General features: G+C 43.0%; 1 protein-coding gene across 1 annotated transcript in view; it reads right to left on the reverse strand.

Annotated features, from left to right (window-relative positions):
• LOC141148310 (guanylate-binding protein 1-like) overlaps window positions 1–17,116 on the reverse strand; it is a 1,084,899-nt gene that overhangs the window by 61,362 nt on the left and 1,006,421 nt on the right. The window contains exons 4-6 of the mRNA XM_073635621.1: window positions 10,016–10,085; window positions 9,323–9,544; window positions 8,709–8,836 (exon numbers count right to left, since the gene is read on the reverse strand). Of these exons, the coding sequence (XP_073491722.1) occupies window positions 8,709–8,836; window positions 9,323–9,544; window positions 10,016–10,061 (396 nt within the window). The 5' untranslated portion in view covers window positions 10,062–10,085. The remainder of the gene's footprint in view (window positions 1–8,708; window positions 8,837–9,322; window positions 9,545–10,015; window positions 10,086–17,116) is intronic.

Genomic DNA, 17,116 nt, shown 5'->3' on the forward strand with positions numbered 1-17,116 from the left:
GCTTTGTAAGTTATAGTTAGTATCTTGCATTTAATTCGATGACTGAGTGGCAGCCAATGGAGGGATTGGCAGAGGGGTGTAGCAGACGCTGAGCGGTTTGTGTGGTGGATGAGCCTGGCCGCAGCGTTCATGATGGACTGAAGTGGGGATAGCCTATTTAGAGGTAAACCAATGAGGAGGGAGTTGCAGTAGTCAAGGCGGGAGATGACCAGGGAGTGGATTAGAAGCTTTGTGGTGTCATTGGTTAGGAAGGGGCGTATCTTGGAGATGTTGCGAAGACAGAGGCGGCAAGCTTTGGATAGTGATAGAATGTGGGGTCGAAAGGTTAGTTCAGAGTCCAGGATTACACCTAGGACCTTGGCGTGGGGAGATGGGTTGATAGTTGAGCCGTTGATCTTGACAGGGAGATCAGGGGAAGTGGCACCTGAGGGAGGAAATATCATGAGCTCGGTTTTGGATAGGTTGAGTTTGAGAAAGTGATGTGACATCCAGGCTGATATGTCTGCTAGTAAGTCGGTAATGCGTGAGGAGACAGATGTAGAGAGCTGGGGGGTGGAGAGATAGATTTGGGTGTCATCAGCGTAGAGATGATATTTAAAGCTGTGGGAGGCAATCAACTGACCCAAGGAGGTGGTGTAGATTGAGAAAAGGAGAGGTCCGAGAACAGAACCTTGGGGGACCCCAACGGAAAAAGGAAGAGGAGAGGAGGAAGTAGAGTTGTAGGTGACACTGAAGGAGCGGTGGGATAGGTAGGATGAGAACCAGCGAAGAGTACAGTCACGGAGACCAAAGGAGTGGAGTTTTTTGAGGAGGAGGGGGTGGTCCACTGTGTCAAAGGCAGCAGAGAGATCCAGGAGAAGTAGTACAGAATAGTGTCCATTGGCTTTAGCCATTAGTAGGTCATTTGAGAGTTTAAGAAGAGCAGTTTCCGTGGAGTGTTGAGGGCGAAAACCGGACTGAAGGGGATCAAGAAGTTTATTCATGGTCAGATGGTCGCTTAGTCGGTTGTAGACCAGTCTTTCAAGAAGTTTGGAGGAGAAGGAGAGTAAGGAGATGGGACGTAAGTTGTTGAGATTGGTGGGATCCAGTGAGGGCTTTTTTAGTATGGGGGTGACTAGTGCATGTTTTAGAGAGTTTGGGAAGATACCACAAGAGAGGGAGAGGTTGAAAATGTGAGTTAGAGAGCATAGAATCGAGTCAGAGGGTGAGCGTAGCATTTGCAAGGGAACAGGATCCAGGGGGCAAGTGGTTAGATGAGTGCTAGATAAAAGTTTAGCAACCTCAGTAGTAGTAGCAGGGTTGAATGAGGGAAGTAATGATTGTATCTGTGGATATGGGGTGTTGCATGGGGGAGGTTTTTGCGCATTGGCGATCTCCTCATGAATTGTATCAATCTTAGTTTTGAAGTGATTGGCAATCTCCTGGGCAGTGAGTGAGTTGGTGGGTGGAGGCAGTGGAGGACAAAGTAGAGTGTTGAAGGTAGAGAAGAGTTGACATGGACTGGATGAGAAGGTGTTGATGAGTGTGATAAAGTAGGTCTGTTTGGCAGTGTGAAGGCAGGAGTAGTATTTTAGGAGGGCAGATTTATATTGTGTGAAGTCTTCCTGGGTCTTATGCCGCGTACACACGAGCGGACATTATGGCGGACTTTGCCCGGCGGACTGGATTTCGTCGGACAATTCGATGTGTGTGGGCTCCAGCGGACTTTGTTTTCTCAAAAGTTTGACGGAATTAGATTTAAAACTTGTTTTAAATTTATCCGTTGAAATCGAGTCCGGTCGAAAAGTCCGCCGTCTGTATGCTAGTTCGACGGACAAAAAGCCACGCTAGGGCAGCTATTGGCTACTGGCTATGAACTTCCTTGTTTTAGTCCGGTCGTACGTCATCACGTACGAATTCGACGGACTTTGGTGGATTGTGTGTAGGCAAGTCCGTTCATTCACAAAGTCCGTCGGAAAGTACGTCGAAAAGTCCGCCGGGCAAAGTCCGCCGTAATGTCCGCTCGTGTGTACGCGGCATAAGTCTTATGCCACAGGCGCTCAAGAGCGCGGCTACGTTTTCTGAGACTTCTGGTGTCATCTGTTTGCCAGGGTTGTAGCAGTCGGGGCCTAATTCTGCGTGTAGTGAGGGGGGCCAGCTTGTCTAGGGAGGAAGACAGTGAGCTGTTGTAGATGAAAGTAGCTAGGTTGGGGCAGGACAGGGGGGAGATTTTGTCATAGAGGTGATCAGTAGCAGAGTAGAGAAGAGAAGGGTTGAGGTGGCGAAGGTTTCTGCGTGTAACTGTTAGGCGGTTGGAGGGAGAAGAGGTGGAAGACAAGGAGAGAGCAAAACTAATAAGGTGGTGATCAGAGAGTGGGAGTGGATTGTTGGAAAGGTTGCACGGAGTGCACAGATAGGAGAAGGCAAGGTCAAGGGTGTTGCCATTGGAGTGGGTAGGAACCTGTATCCATTGCTTCAGGTCAAGCGATGAGGTTAGACTGAGAAGTTTAGAAGTAATAGTAGTGTTAGTGTTGACAGGGATGTTGAAGTCCCCAAGAATAATTGTGGGGATTTCAGAAGAGAGAAAGTAGGGTAGCCAGGCAGAGAAGTCATCAAGCAAGGCTGATACCGGTCCAGGGGGCCGGTAGATGACAGCAATTCTTAGAGAAATGGGAGAGAAAAGACGAATGCAGTGTGCCTCAAAAGAGGAGAGTGTCAGAGAGGGAGGTGGGTGAAGAACCTGATAGGTGCTGCATGGGGCTAGAAGGATTCCCACTCCACCTCCCTTCCGTCCACTTGGTCTGGGGGAGTGAGTCCAGAGAAGGCCCCCATGGGAGAGGGAAGCAGGAGAAATAGTATCCGATTCGTGAAGCCAGGTTTCAGTAATGGCAAGTAGGTTAAAGGAATTTGTGATGAAGAGGTCGTGGAGGGCGGTGAGTTTGTTGCAGACAGAACGTGCATTCCACAGGGCACAGGAAAAGGGGGGGCTGGTTTTGGAAAGAGGAATAGAGACCAAGTTCTGTGGGTTGCGGCTCCTGCCAGAGGGTGTAGGGGGATGGGAGCGTTGGACAAAGACAGATGATGGTGGCCCAGGGTTTGGGGATATGTCACCAGAGATTAGGAGAAGCAGGAGGGTGAGGGAGGTAATGTGGGACTGTGATTTATGTGAAGGGGCATGTCTCAGAGTACTGGAGGTTTTATCAGTGTATGGATGTAGAATGAGCGAGAGTTGGTAGGAGCAGTAGTAGGGGGAAGACAGAAGGCAGGGTGATATGTATAAGCAGGTGGGTGGAGAGGGGGGGTGAAGGTAAGAGAGTTTGAGGAGAGAGGAGAGGATCAGAAGCAGTGGTAGAGAGTGCATGTTACAGAGTGGAAGGAGAGCTTAATAGAGAGACAGGGTCACCTGCAGTCTGTTAGCTGCTTTCCAGTGCAGATTGCTGTATTCGTTTGCTTCGTGCAATCGCTGAAGTGCAGAGAATGAAGTGCATATCACAAATGAGATCATATATCAAAGCACTATACTCTAACCCAACAGCACGAGTACGCATCAATGGCCACCTGTCGAACGCCTTCAACATACGAAATGGCACTAGACAGGGCTGCCCCTTATCCTCACTACTATTTGTTCTAACATTAGAACTATACTAAACAGAATCAGAGCTAACCAGGACATTAAGAGGATAGAGATCCAAAATAATACATATAAAATTGCAGCGTTTGCCGATGACATGCTTCTCTTCCTCTCAGAACCCCATATTTCATTACCCAACCTTCTTCAAGACCTGGAACATTTCAACCTACTATCAAATCTAAAAATCAATCACTCAAAGTCCAACGCTCTTAACATTACATTACCTACTAATGTAGTTGAATTATGTAAAATACACTTCCCATTCACTTGGGCCAAACAAAGTATAACATACCTAGGAATTGAAATCCCCTCAAATCTAACTGATCTTTTTAAACTAAATTTCACGCCCATACTAAAAGAAACACATGAAGATTTAAAAGGGTGGAATTCTTTAAACGTATCTTGGTTTGGGAGAGCTTCCTTAATCAAGATGACAATTTTACCCCGATTCCTATACGTAATGCAAACAATCCCCATTAGATTGCCTTTATCATTCTTTGCCTCTTTTCGCAAAGCATGTTCTACCTTTATCTGGAGAGGCAAACCACCTAGAATCAAATATACAAGATTAAACATGCCCAATAATAAAGGAGGTATAGCGCTCCCTGACCTAAGGAAATATCATCAGGCAGCTCTTTTAACACGAATTGTAGACTGGAACATTCATCAAACAGTTAAAGACTGGGTTTCATTAGAACAAATACAGTTCCCACAAGAGTTAAAGTCTCTACCATGGATTCATCCGAAACACCATTCAAAATCTGTTAAATCACACCCTCTCATGGGTCCCACACTAGGAATCTTTCATAGCACCTTCAAAATTAACAACACATCTCCCTGGATGAGTCCCCTCACACCACTGAGAAACAATCCAGATTTTCCCCACGGGTCTAGAGAAAAACTTTTTAACACATTGCTGGCCACACAATGAAATTCAGACCAAACACTTCTTTAAGAAAGGAAAACTTTTCTCTAGGGAAGATATAAACAAAAACATAGAACCATTCATACTCCCACAATGGAACTTTATACAAATTAGACACTTTCTGACCAGAAACGAATCGGCCCAATCCTGGACAAAACCCCTTACAACATTAGAAGACTTATGTACAAAAAAAAAACCCTCACAGACATATCACTTCAACCCTTTACAACTCACTTTTTGAGGGAACGACGGACTTCTCCAGCATGTCATGCCAAAACTGGGAAAGAGAACTGGATATTAACTTAACGGAAAAAAAATGGGAAAAAATGTACATGAACACACATAAAGGATCTCTAAATGTGGCCACTCAAGAGTGTGGCTTCAAAATCAGTACTAGATGGTACAGAACTCCTACCACTCTACATAAATTCTCCCCCCTAATATCTGATAGATGTTGGAGATGCAAACAAGAGGAAGGCTCGAGGCTACATATATGGTGGTAATGCCCGTTAATTCAAAACTTCTGGAAATTAGTACATGAAACCATTACCTTAATCACTTCAGAAAATGTAAGTTTTAACCCAGCACAATACCTCCTACACTTTATCTTCTTTTCCAGAAAACAATACTTAAAATCCCTATCTATGTACATGATTAATGCAGCGCGACATTGTATCCCCTACCACTGGCGCTCAAACGCCATTCCATCAAAAGCTGAATGGTTCAGGAGGATAAACAGTATAGAAAAAATAGAGGAACTCATAAGTATTTCTCAGGAGAAAATAACTACATTTTCAGCAACATGGCAAAACTGGATAGATTTCAAAAACTCTCAGACCTATAAAATAATCATCAAGCAATAACTAAATTTTAATTTTTTATTTTTTTCTTCTTTAAAAAACAAAGTGCATAGGAGTGTTGGGGAAAACTATTACAATAAGAGTCCTGGTCCTACATTTATACAACCCCCCCTCTCTCTTTAATTGTGTATACCCATTTATTTTATCCCTTTTTCCCTGGTTTCCCTCATCACCCAAAAGGAATATTTTCAATTTAATAATTATCTCAGCCGAATTAAAATGGGGAAATATTTGTTAAATATTTACTTAGACTAATAGATCTGTTCTCAACCACACTGACAATTCATCCTACTGTAAAATGTAACTCATCTCAACTGTTAGTGTAAACACTTTCATTTTTTTATTCTTTTATTGCACTGTATTGTATTTTCATTTTCACCCAATAAAACCTTGTGAAACAAAAAAAAAGGATTTGAAAGGACCTCATGTTTTTTTTTGTGTGGGTCCCCCATTAACATCTACACTAGACCCTCATCTAGAAAGAGGGAGTGGAATAGGTGAAGGGATCCTCTGGCTGCTCGGTTTACAAACAAACTGAAGAAGCTGTTGTCATACTGCCGGCAATTTAATCCCACTTTTTGTTTTTGTAAATTACATTTTTATATATTACACAAATACACCACTTCACAGGTATGGACAGGGCATCCCCTTGGCATTGTATTTAAGAAATTTTGAAAAGAAAATTAAAATTCCCTTTAAGCATTAGTAAAATCACTACCGAAAAGGATTTTTAAAATAAAATATATATATATATATATATATATATATATATATATATATATATATATATATATTAATGTGCGGTACCTCTAAGTATAATAGCCACCCTATACCCAGTAGACCACCACTGCGCCTCGGAACAACAACCTAGATGATGACTATCTTCAGTTGGTAAACTATACCTACAGCTGCCACTTAGTAAATATAAACCATATAACATGTATTTTCAAATCTTGTGACGTGCTAATGGTGTATCACACCCACGTGAAGAATCAAAAATTGTGGCGCTATCCTAAACACACATGTGTTGACACTATATCCAGTGCAAAAAAACTAACTAATCTAATGAGCACATTATTTCAGGTGCAAAAAAAATCAAAAAATCAAAAAAAATTATATATGCATAAATAAATCAAATAAATGCATTAAATAAATACAATACCTAAAGTGACTAAGTGTTGATGATAACAAATTAAATGTGTGACTCCTTCTTCAAATAATAAAATAATAACACCATATACATTAATAAAAGTGACTAATGCATAAAGTCTATGATGAATACACACAAATGTGTAAAAAAAGTCCGTGATAGTGGTTCAATAAAACACAACAACTGTGCCACAGCAAATCCTCAGTGTTTCTTGATATTAAATGGAACCTTCCACCACACCTCTGTGTTCCGTGCTCCCTCTCCCAATAGACAGTCTCTCACCAGCTCTCTCTGCCTCCACTCTCGTATGAGGCTAACAAGCATAGGAGTATCCAGGCTACCAGCAGGGGTTAGGTTTATTCCATCCAGAGATTTCCTCCATATAAGAATGAGAAAACTCCCAATAGTGTGATAACGTAACAACTTTTAATGACACACACTTCAAATGACACTTCAAAAGATACACTCACATTGTATAAAAATATAAAAGCACAGCACAACTCCACGGCAATCAGCACACTGAAATATCAACACAGCGATCTGGACAAGCCTCCCTGGGGGGTATGCGGTCACGGCGGACCCTGTAACAACTGGCGTGTCAGATGATTCTCTCACCCCCTCCTCGCTCGTTTGTCCACCGGATCCTCCGTCTCCCCTGTTAGGCTAACCGCACAGATCGCTTGCTCCTGTCACCTAGTGTATAGTAATTATTCTCCGCTCGGCCACGCCCCCGACATGTTTCGCTACATCTGTAGCTTAATCATGCTTCCCTTTAAGCATTAGTAAAATCACTACCGAAAAGGATTTTATATATATATATATATATATATATATATATATATATATATATATATATATATATATATATATATATCCCCCAGGGCAGTGCCCAGCCCCCATGCCTTTTGTTTGACAGTCCCTTGCAACAGGCAGAACTATTTTTTTTTTTAACATCTGGCTCCCATTGACATCAATGAGGGTTCAGATTTGTCACCCAAACATCAGTAATGTTCATGGAGCCCTGAACCTAAGTGTGTTTGACTCATCACTACTAACAACCAGTCTAGGCAGGAAGCAGTCACATTTAGCAGCGGTTTTAATACCACTGCTAAGTGCATCACTTCCCGCTGCAGGCGGAGGTTCAGCCTGCTAGGTGAACACCCCATTTAGTTTGTGTGTTCACCAAGCAGGTTAAGTTTGGAAAAAGTTCTACTTTGGTCTGAATCAAAAGAAAACAGCTGCACTAGCAGTGTGAGTGTGTAAATGGACAAGTGCTGACTGTCTGAACCAACCAGGCCAAGTATGAATCTGTATCCCGTTCCCGACCGCCTCACGAAGATATACTGTGGCAGATTGGCTCTCCTGGGTGAAATCCCGTACATATGCAGCTTTGCCCAGGAAAGACACCAGAGGCCCGCGTGCCCCCTGCACAGTGGAGAACCGATGTGCGTGGCCGGCGGGCATGGCCAACAGGCGCGATTGCCACGTGCATGAGCGGCAGCATGCTGGTTTGTGTGTGTAAACACACAAATCCCCATACTGTCAGAGGAGAAATGACAGAGCGTTTGTTTCTACAAAGTAGAAACCACGAATTGTCATCTCTCCTAGTTAGTCCCAAATACCACCAAAAGAAAGCTCTATTTGTGTAAAAAAAAGGATGTCAATTTTGTTTGGATACAACATCGCACGACCGCGCAATTGTCAGTTAAAGCGACTCAGTGCCGTATTGCAAAAAATGGCCCGGTCATTGAGCAGCCAAATCTTCAGGGGCTGAAGCGGTTAAAGCATCAAACCAACCAGGAGGCTAAAAGCATTGTGTAATGTGGAAAACCCCGATGTGGGCAACTTTTTTCCTGTTCATTCAATTTTATTCAATTTTCTTTTAAATAAAAATGGGCAAATAGCTCATAAACACACTGACTGTACATACTGTAAAAAGGTCATGTAAATAGTTTTAGTGAAGGATGAATAGACAGGCAAAAGAGAAAGAAAAGCAATATATAGCTATACAAAATAATATCTTTATAAACCCTGAAAGTTGAAAGATCCATGGTCAATATGAAAAATGCAAAAGATCCTAAAAAGGAGATTCGGGCAATAGTTAGCCATAATAATTGTTAATCAGTTTAATAATCCTTATAAGTCATATCTTAAAGTTCTCACCTTCTCTACATCCCCCAGACCTTCTGTGTCCAAGAGAACCAAAACACGATCCTCATAATTAGGGTGAGGGACACACCACATCCAGATTCCTTGGGTCTGAGCCTGAATAGTAGAACCCAGACTGAAGCCTGTGAAGAGGAAACATGGAAAACTATAAACACGGCATTGTAGCTTCAACTCTTTCTAATAACTGGAGATGAATGAACCTCTGAAACGTGAATCAGTTGTGTTTTGACCAAATTTTGGAAAAGTTCTGGTACCTTCGAAAATTCTGAGTTTCTGAGCCAGCAATACCAAAACAACTAATGAAAATATGAATCATGCTCCAAACTGTGTATAGTACCGAGGAGCAATCTATGTAATATTGTGCAGCATTGTTTGGGAGGCTTCTAACAGGGCTGCCTGATTAAACTGTGGGGCCAAAAAGCAGATAAGCCACTTACAACAGTAGAACCTGGTGGCACTGTCAGTCAAGGAAAGGAAGATAAAATCTTTTGTGAATCCAAACGATGTAAAATAACACTGATATTTTAATTGGGCTGGAGACATTCAAATTTGTTTCCAAATCTAATGTCATTGGAATTTTAGAAACCACTTAAAAGATGACCACTCACCTTTCTGAGCTCCAGCCAACCTGTTCATCAGGTAAGACTTTCCTGTCCGATACCTGCCAACAATGGACACCACCACCACTGGTTGGGGGATCTTGGAAAGGATGTTGATGGACTCGGGGTTCACCACAAGCTGTGCTATTCCATTATTTATCCTGTTCTCAATGAGGCAGACTGGCTCATTCATTTTGAATTCAGAGTTGGTGGAAGATGATACAATCAATTCTGAAAGAGGGAAACATTTATTGACTTGTTTTCAAGGTTGACAGCGTAGATCAGTTTTCCCATAGGTATGATAAAATTGTAGACTTTACCAAGACTATTTTGTTGGTTTAGGAAGGACAAGTTTGGCATTACTAGGCTGACTTTTCAGTTTCAGGTTCTGTTGTCAAATGCAAGAAGTTTGACAAACAAAACTAAAGAACTTGCTTTGTTAGAATGTATGTTACTTCAGTGTCGGGATTCATTCATAGAGCTGGGTATTGATTGATTCCCAGGCAGATGAAAATTGGCTAACAATGTTTCCTAAATTATGGGTAGGAATCCTTAAATTAAGGTGCCCAACTGGAATGTAGTACAAATTGTGGAAAAAAATTAGACCCACTTCCAACTCTGACTGATTTAAAGAATCCAAAATGTCTTTATTGGTATTGTCCTGACCAGAATGAGTGTGATCAGAGTTCCTGGTATACCCACCACCATTTATATTGCGTTTGTGTGCTTTGCGACTGCAAGAGTCCATCTCGCCTTCCTGTTTAAGTGAAAGCTGTGAAGAAACAGATAACACAGAAGAATTATATTTCATATCATCATCATCCTCATCATTACTACCACATCCTTTACCATTTTGCCTGCTTGTCTGTATGTTAATGTTTTCTACCTATGGTTAGTAGGCATGAGTTTTATGTTCGGATCGAACATGAGTTTGACGCGAACATTGGCTGTTCGCCCGTTCATGGAATAGTGAACAATTTGGGGAGTTTGCGGAAAATTCGAAAGCCGTGAAACACCCTTTAAAAGCCTATGGGAGAAATCAAAAGTGCTAATTTTAAAGGTTAATATGCAAGTTATTGTCATAAAAAGTGTTTGGAGACCCGGGTCCTGCCCCAGGGGACATGTATCAATGCAAAAAAAAGTTTAAAAACGGCCGTTTTTTCAGGAGCAGTGATTTTAATAATGCTTAAAGTGAAACAATAAAAGTGAAATATTCCTTTATATTTCGTACCTGGGGGGTGTCTATAGTATGCCTGTAAAGGGGCGCATGTTTCCCATGTTTATAACAGTCCAAGAGCAAAATGACATTTCTAAAGGAAAAAAAAAGTCCTTTAAAAATACTATATTTTGAATAATGAATTGTCGGCCCCGGCAATACACATAAAAGTCATTGAAAAAAACGGCATGGGATTCCCCCACAGTCCATTACCAGGCCATTTTGGATCTAGTATGAATATTAAGGGGAACCCCGAACCAAAATTAAAAAAAAAAAAATTGCGTGGGGGTCCCCTCAAATTCCATACCAGGCCCTTCAGGAAAAAATGGCCGTTTTTAAAACTTTTTTTTGCATTGATCCATGTCCCCTGGGGCAGGACCCAAGTCCCCAAATACTTTTTATGACAATAACTTACATATAAGCCTTTAAAATTAGCGCCTTTGATTATTCATGTTGGTGTCCCATAGACTTTAACGGTGTTCGCGTGTTTGAACTAATTTTTTGCCTGTTCGCATGTACTGCTGCCAACCAAACAGGGGGGGGTGTTCGGCTCATCCCTACTGGTTAGTATTCCATCTCTACCTATGGTTAGTATTCCATCTCTACCTATGGTTAGTATTCCATTTGTAAGCATGACCTCCACAGAACACCTTTTAGATGTCATAATATCTCCATATCACTGCCTACTTTGCCTCCTACTATGACAATACAACCACACCGACCAGCCATAACGTTATGACCACCCACCATAACTCATCAAGGCATGAACTCCCCTAGACCTCTTAAAGCATGCTGTAGTATCTGGTACCATGCCAGATCCTTTAACCCTTTTACTAAACACACAGTTGGCGGAAGGACTGCCGATAAAGGGGTACCGTCGGTCCTCCTTAATGGGGCACTTGACAAGAAGCCACCTGATCGCTTCCAATCCCCTCTCCCCAGTAAAGGCTGCCCCCCCCAGGTGCACCTAACAGGTGTCACCAGGTAGAGGGGATGTAGCCAAGCGGGCATGCATTCACTCTCTCCCCCTTCTTCTTACTGACCAGGAAGCGACATGTAAAATGGCACTTCCAGGTCCCCTTGTCAGGTTCCCAGGCCTGTAAGGCAGAAGAATCGAATGCAGTGTGATCTACACTGCATTAGATTCACTGGAGGGTAGATGAGACATCACGGATGTTTTAGACCCCTGGTGTCTCATTAAAGAGAACCTGTCACAAAAACATCATCACATAGGGGAATTTTTGTCCCCTATGTGATAAAAAAAAGTAAAAAAAAAAAAATAATAACACCCAAACACAAAAAAATTTTGAGGCCACCCACCCATACATACACACAGATATGAACGTGAACTCATTTGTATGGGGCACCTACGCACAAAGTCAACAGTTGTGATATACATGTTACATATTGCCGCACATGCTGGAGTGAGAACAATAATTTTAGCATTGGAGCTTCTGCGTAACTCTAAACTGATAACCTGTAGAGGCTTTTAAAGTGTCGCCTAAAGAAAATGTAGGTTTGTCACTATTTCATGGGAACGCTCAGTTGTAAGGCTTGATATGTTGAGTATCCATTTACTTGGGGCAACCTCATTTTTTATACTTTTTTTAAAACATTGGGTAGTTTGTTGCAATTCTGTGCCCTAAAATTAACTTTAGTGTAATGAAATTTTCCACTAATATTATGTAACATAAAAAAATTGGAACTACCAATATGTTATTCTCTATGGTGTCTACTTTCAGAAAATATATCGTGTTTGGGTGTTTTATGGATTCTTCAGGGTTAAAATTTTTTTTTAAACATGTGTGGGGCTCTGGCAGCAAGAGGGTCCAGTTCTGTAAGTTGCGAGATAGGGACTCCATGGATTGGACTTCTTTTTCCAGCACATCCCACAGATGCTCAATTGGATTGAGATATGAAGAATTAGGAGGCCACCTCGAACAGTTTACACTCGCTGTGTTCCTCGAACCATTCTTGAATTCATCAGATCAGACCACCTTCTTCCATTGCTCCTGTGGTCCAGTTCTGATGCACACATGCCCATTGTAGGCTGTGGACATGGGTCAGCATGAGTATGCAGCTACACAGCTACAGTACCTACACAATAAACTGAAATACACAGTGTGTTCTGACACCTTTCTATAAGAACCAGTATTCAACTTTTTAGCAATCTTAGCAACAGTCATGCATATAAGTTTGCATCCCCTGGCAAAAATCCCCACATTTTGGCATTGCTATTGAAAATACAGTGCCTTAAAAAAGTATTCATACCCCTTGAAATTTTCCACATTTTGTCATGTTACAAAAACTTAAATGTATTTTATTGGGATTTGATGTGATAGGCCAACACAAAGTGGCATATAATTGTGAAGTGGAAGGAAAATGATAAATGGTTTTCATTTTTTTTTACAAATTAATATGTGAAAAGTGTCGGGTGCATTTGTATTCAGCCCCCCTGAGTCAATACTTTGTAGAACCACCTTTCTCTGCAATTAGAGCTGCAAGTCTTTTTGGGGATGTCTCTATGAGCTTTGCACATCTAGAGAGTGAAATTTTTTGCCAATTCTTCTTTGCAAAATAGCTCAAGTTCTGTCAGATTGGATGGAGAGCGTCTGTGAACAGCAATTTTCAAGTCTTGCCACAGATTCTCAATTGGATTTAGGTCTGGACTTTGACTGGGCCATTCTAACACATGAATATGCTTTGATGTAAACCATTCCATTGTAGCTCTGGCTGTATGTTTAGGGTCATTGTCCTGCTGGAAGGTGAACCTCCACCCCAGTCTCAAGTCTTTTGCAGACTCTAAAAGGTTTTCTTCTAAGATTGTCCTGTATTTTGGCTCCATCCATCTTCCCATCAACTCTGACCAGCTTCCCTGTCCCTGCTGAAGAAAATAATCCCCACAACATGATGTGCTGCCACCACCATGTTTCACGGTGGGGATGGTGTGTTCAGGGTGATGTGCAGTGTTTGTTTTCCCCCACACATTGCTTTTAGGCCGAAAATGTACATTTTGGTCTCATCTGACCAGAGCACCTTCTTCCACATGTTTGCTGTGTCCCCCACATGGCTTCTCGTAAACTGTAAACAGGACTTCTTATGTTTTTTTTTCAACAATGGCTTTCTTCCTTAAAGGCCAGATTTGTGGAGAGCACGACTAATAGTTGTCCTGTGAACAGATTCTCCCACCTGAGCTGTGGATCTCTGCAGCTCCTCCAGAAATACCATGGACCTCTTGGCTGCTTCTCTGATTATTGCTCTCCTTGCCCGGCCTGTCAGTTTAGGTGGACGGCCATGTCTTAGTAGGTTTGCAGTTGTGCCATACTCTTTCCCGTTTCGGATGATGGATTGAACAGTGCTCCGTGAGATGTTCAAAGTTTGGGATATTTTTTATAACCTAACTCTGCTTTAAACGTCTCCACAACTTTATCCATGACCTGTCTGGTGTGTTCCTTGGCCTTCATGATGCTGTTTGTTCACTAAGTTTCTCTAACAAACCTCTGAGGGCTTCACGGAACAGCTGTATTTATAATGAGATTACATTACACACAGGTGGACTCTATTTACAAATTAGGCGACGTCTGAAGGCAATTGGTTCCACTAGATTTTAGTTAGGGGTATCAGGGTAAAGGGGGCTGAATATAAATGCATGCCACACTTTTCACATATTTATTTGTAAAACATTTTGAAAACCATTTATCATTTTCCTTACACTTTACAATTTTGAGCCACTTTGTTTTGGTCTATCACACAAAATCCCAATGAAATACATTTACGTTTTTGGTTGCAACATGGCAAAATTTGGAAAATTTCAAGGGGTGTGAATCCTTTTTCAAGGCACTGTATGACTGATCATGCCAAATTTTATCTATGGATAGTGATCATATGAAGCCATTTATTATCACAGTTGTTTGGCTCCTTTTTAAATCATAATGATAACAGAAATTACCCAAAGGGTCCTGATGAAAAGTTTCCATCCCTTGGAATGTTTGGCCTTGGTACAGACACACAAAGTGAAACACACAGGTTAAAATGGCAATTAAATTTAATTTCCCACATATGTGGCTTTTTAAAATAGTGTTTGTGTATAAATAGTCAATGAATGTGTTGGCTCTCATGTGGATATACTGACCAGGCTAGATACTAAGCCATGTGGAGCAGAAAAGAACTTTCAAAATACCTGCGTAACAAGGTAATGGAACTTTATAAAAATGGAAAAGTATATAAAAAGATAGCCAAAACCTTAAATATGCCAGTCAGTTGTCATGGTTATGCAATAGGGTTGTCTGTCAGCTTACCTGTCTCCATGTGTTCATCTCTAAAGACCAGCTGTCTCTCACCTGACTGCTTTTATTAACTCTCCTCTAGCATGGCTCCACCCCAGCTCCTATCAGAGAACTCTATATTAACCTCTGCACTGCAGGCCAGCCCTGCTGATCAACCTTTGTGTGTTTGGCTTCCTGTTCCTGCCTGCCGTGTGCTCTACGTTTGTTTCTGTTACCGACCTTGGCGTGTTCTCCACTATTCCTGTCTGCTCGTGACCCTGACCTTTGGTGTGTTCCCGACTATCCCTGTTTGCCTGTGACCCTAAACCTTGGTGTGTACTCTGTTGTCCTTGTCTGCTTGTGGCCCTGACCTTGGCTTACTCTTTTACTATCCCTATCCTCCTGTTGCCTACTGTGGGTGTGAGCTGGGGAACCCTGGGGGTCGCGACCTGGAGCCAGTTGCAGCTCAGTCCATCCTCACCACTAGAGGCTCTGATGAACACCTGCTGGCTCTTAGACTCCGCGCCCCAGGGAATTCTACGCTCTAACCCTGGTGGGATCCATGTTGGTGTTCCAGCGGCTCTGCCTTCTTTACTCCCATCCGCAGCAGTCAGCTGTAGGGTCCACTGCCTTGCGGTGCACTCCTGATCCCAACGGTGTGCATCTGTCACCTAGCCTCAGGGTGACCTGACAGTTTGATCAGCCATGGACCCGGCTGACGTGCTGCTTCCTGCAGCCGATCTATTGCAGGGCATAGTTCGCAGACTCGAGACCCAGGAATCTAATCAGACTCAGGTGATGCTATTCTTTAAGGATCTGGCTTCCCGCTTCGAGCAGCTCCAGGCCTCTTTGGGAAACCCCAACCTGCAGCCTCAAGTACAATCAGCAGCTGCACCTATCGCACCAGTCGCAGCCACACATTCATATTTACTGCCGGCTCTGTCCCGTTTCTCTGGGGACTCCAAGGCCTGCAGGGGCTTCCTCAGCCAATGCACCATTCATTTTGAGCTCCAGCCTCAAAATTTTCTGTCTGATCTGGCAAAGGTAGCCTATATCATTTTCCTCCTCTCTGGTGAAGCTTTAGATTGGGCTGCCCCCCTGTGGGAGAAGAATGACCCGGTGGTTTCCAGCCTGTCCAACTTCTTGAAGCTTTTTCGTAATATCTTCGAGGAGCCAGCTCGAGTTTCTTCAGTGGCTAGTGCACTTTTACGCCTTCACCAAGAATCTTGTTCAGTGGGACAATATATGCTTCAGTTCCGTATCCTCACAGCTGAATTGAGCTGGAACAATGAGGCCCTGGTCGCAACCTTTTTACATGGCCTCTCTGACCGAGTGAAGGACGAATTAGCAGGAAGAGCCATCCCCGCCGGTCTGGACGATTGAATTTCCTTGTGCAATCAGATTGACATTCGTTTCCAGGAGAGGTCCCAAGAAAAAAGACGCCAGCACCCCCTAGGTCCTAGTCAGCCAGAACTCTTCCCTTGTCACTCTGTGGAGCATCCTCTGCCTGCTGAGGAACCTATGCAGCTGGGCCGGACCAGACTAACCCCCAAATAATGTGCTAGATGCAGAACTCTTGGCTTGTGTCTTTATTGTGGGGGCAAGGGTCATTTTCGTGACTCCTGCTCGCTTCGTCTGGGAAACACATTTGGAAGGTGGAGTATTGGACCCAGAAACATCACCTTCTCGTCTTCTTCTTCTGGTGTTCCTCCATGTAGGTCCTAGCATATCTGGACTCCGGGGCTGCAGCAATTTTATGGACTGGAGAACTGCTTCTTCTATGAAGCTTACCCTTTCTCCTCTCGTTACATCACTGGTAGTCTCGGCAATTGATGGCACTGTGCTCCCAGGGGGACCTATACGTTTCCAGACGCTACCTATTAGGATGACGGTAGGGATACTCTACTAGGTGTGGATTTCCTTCCTCATTCTACCCAAGGCCTCTACTCCCATTGTATTGGGCCTTCCTTGGCTACAGCTCCACTCTCCACATGTGGACTGGGTCTCTGGGCAGATCCTGGCTTGGGGTCTTTCGTGTTTCTCGTCCTGTCTTCTCAAGGTGGTCCCCAAGGAGAGACTTCCCATTACTACCACATCCGTATCTTTTGATCTTCCCGCGGCATACAGCGATTACCCGGATGTGTTCTGTAAGAAGTCTGCTGAGGTGCTTCCTCCCCACAGATCTTTTGACTGTGCCATTGACCTTGTCCCTGGAGCAACTCTGCCCAGGGGCCGTACCTACCCTCTGTCTATTCCAGAGACCCAGGCCATGTCTGAGTATGTTGCCGAGAATCTGGAGAGAGGTTTCATCCAGAAATCCTC

This window comes from Aquarana catesbeiana, linkage group LG06 (assembly GCF_042186555.1).
Source record: "Aquarana catesbeiana isolate 2022-GZ linkage group LG06, ASM4218655v1, whole genome shotgun sequence".
NCBI classification, from domain to species: domain Eukaryota; kingdom Metazoa; phylum Chordata; class Amphibia; order Anura; family Ranidae; genus Aquarana; species Aquarana catesbeiana.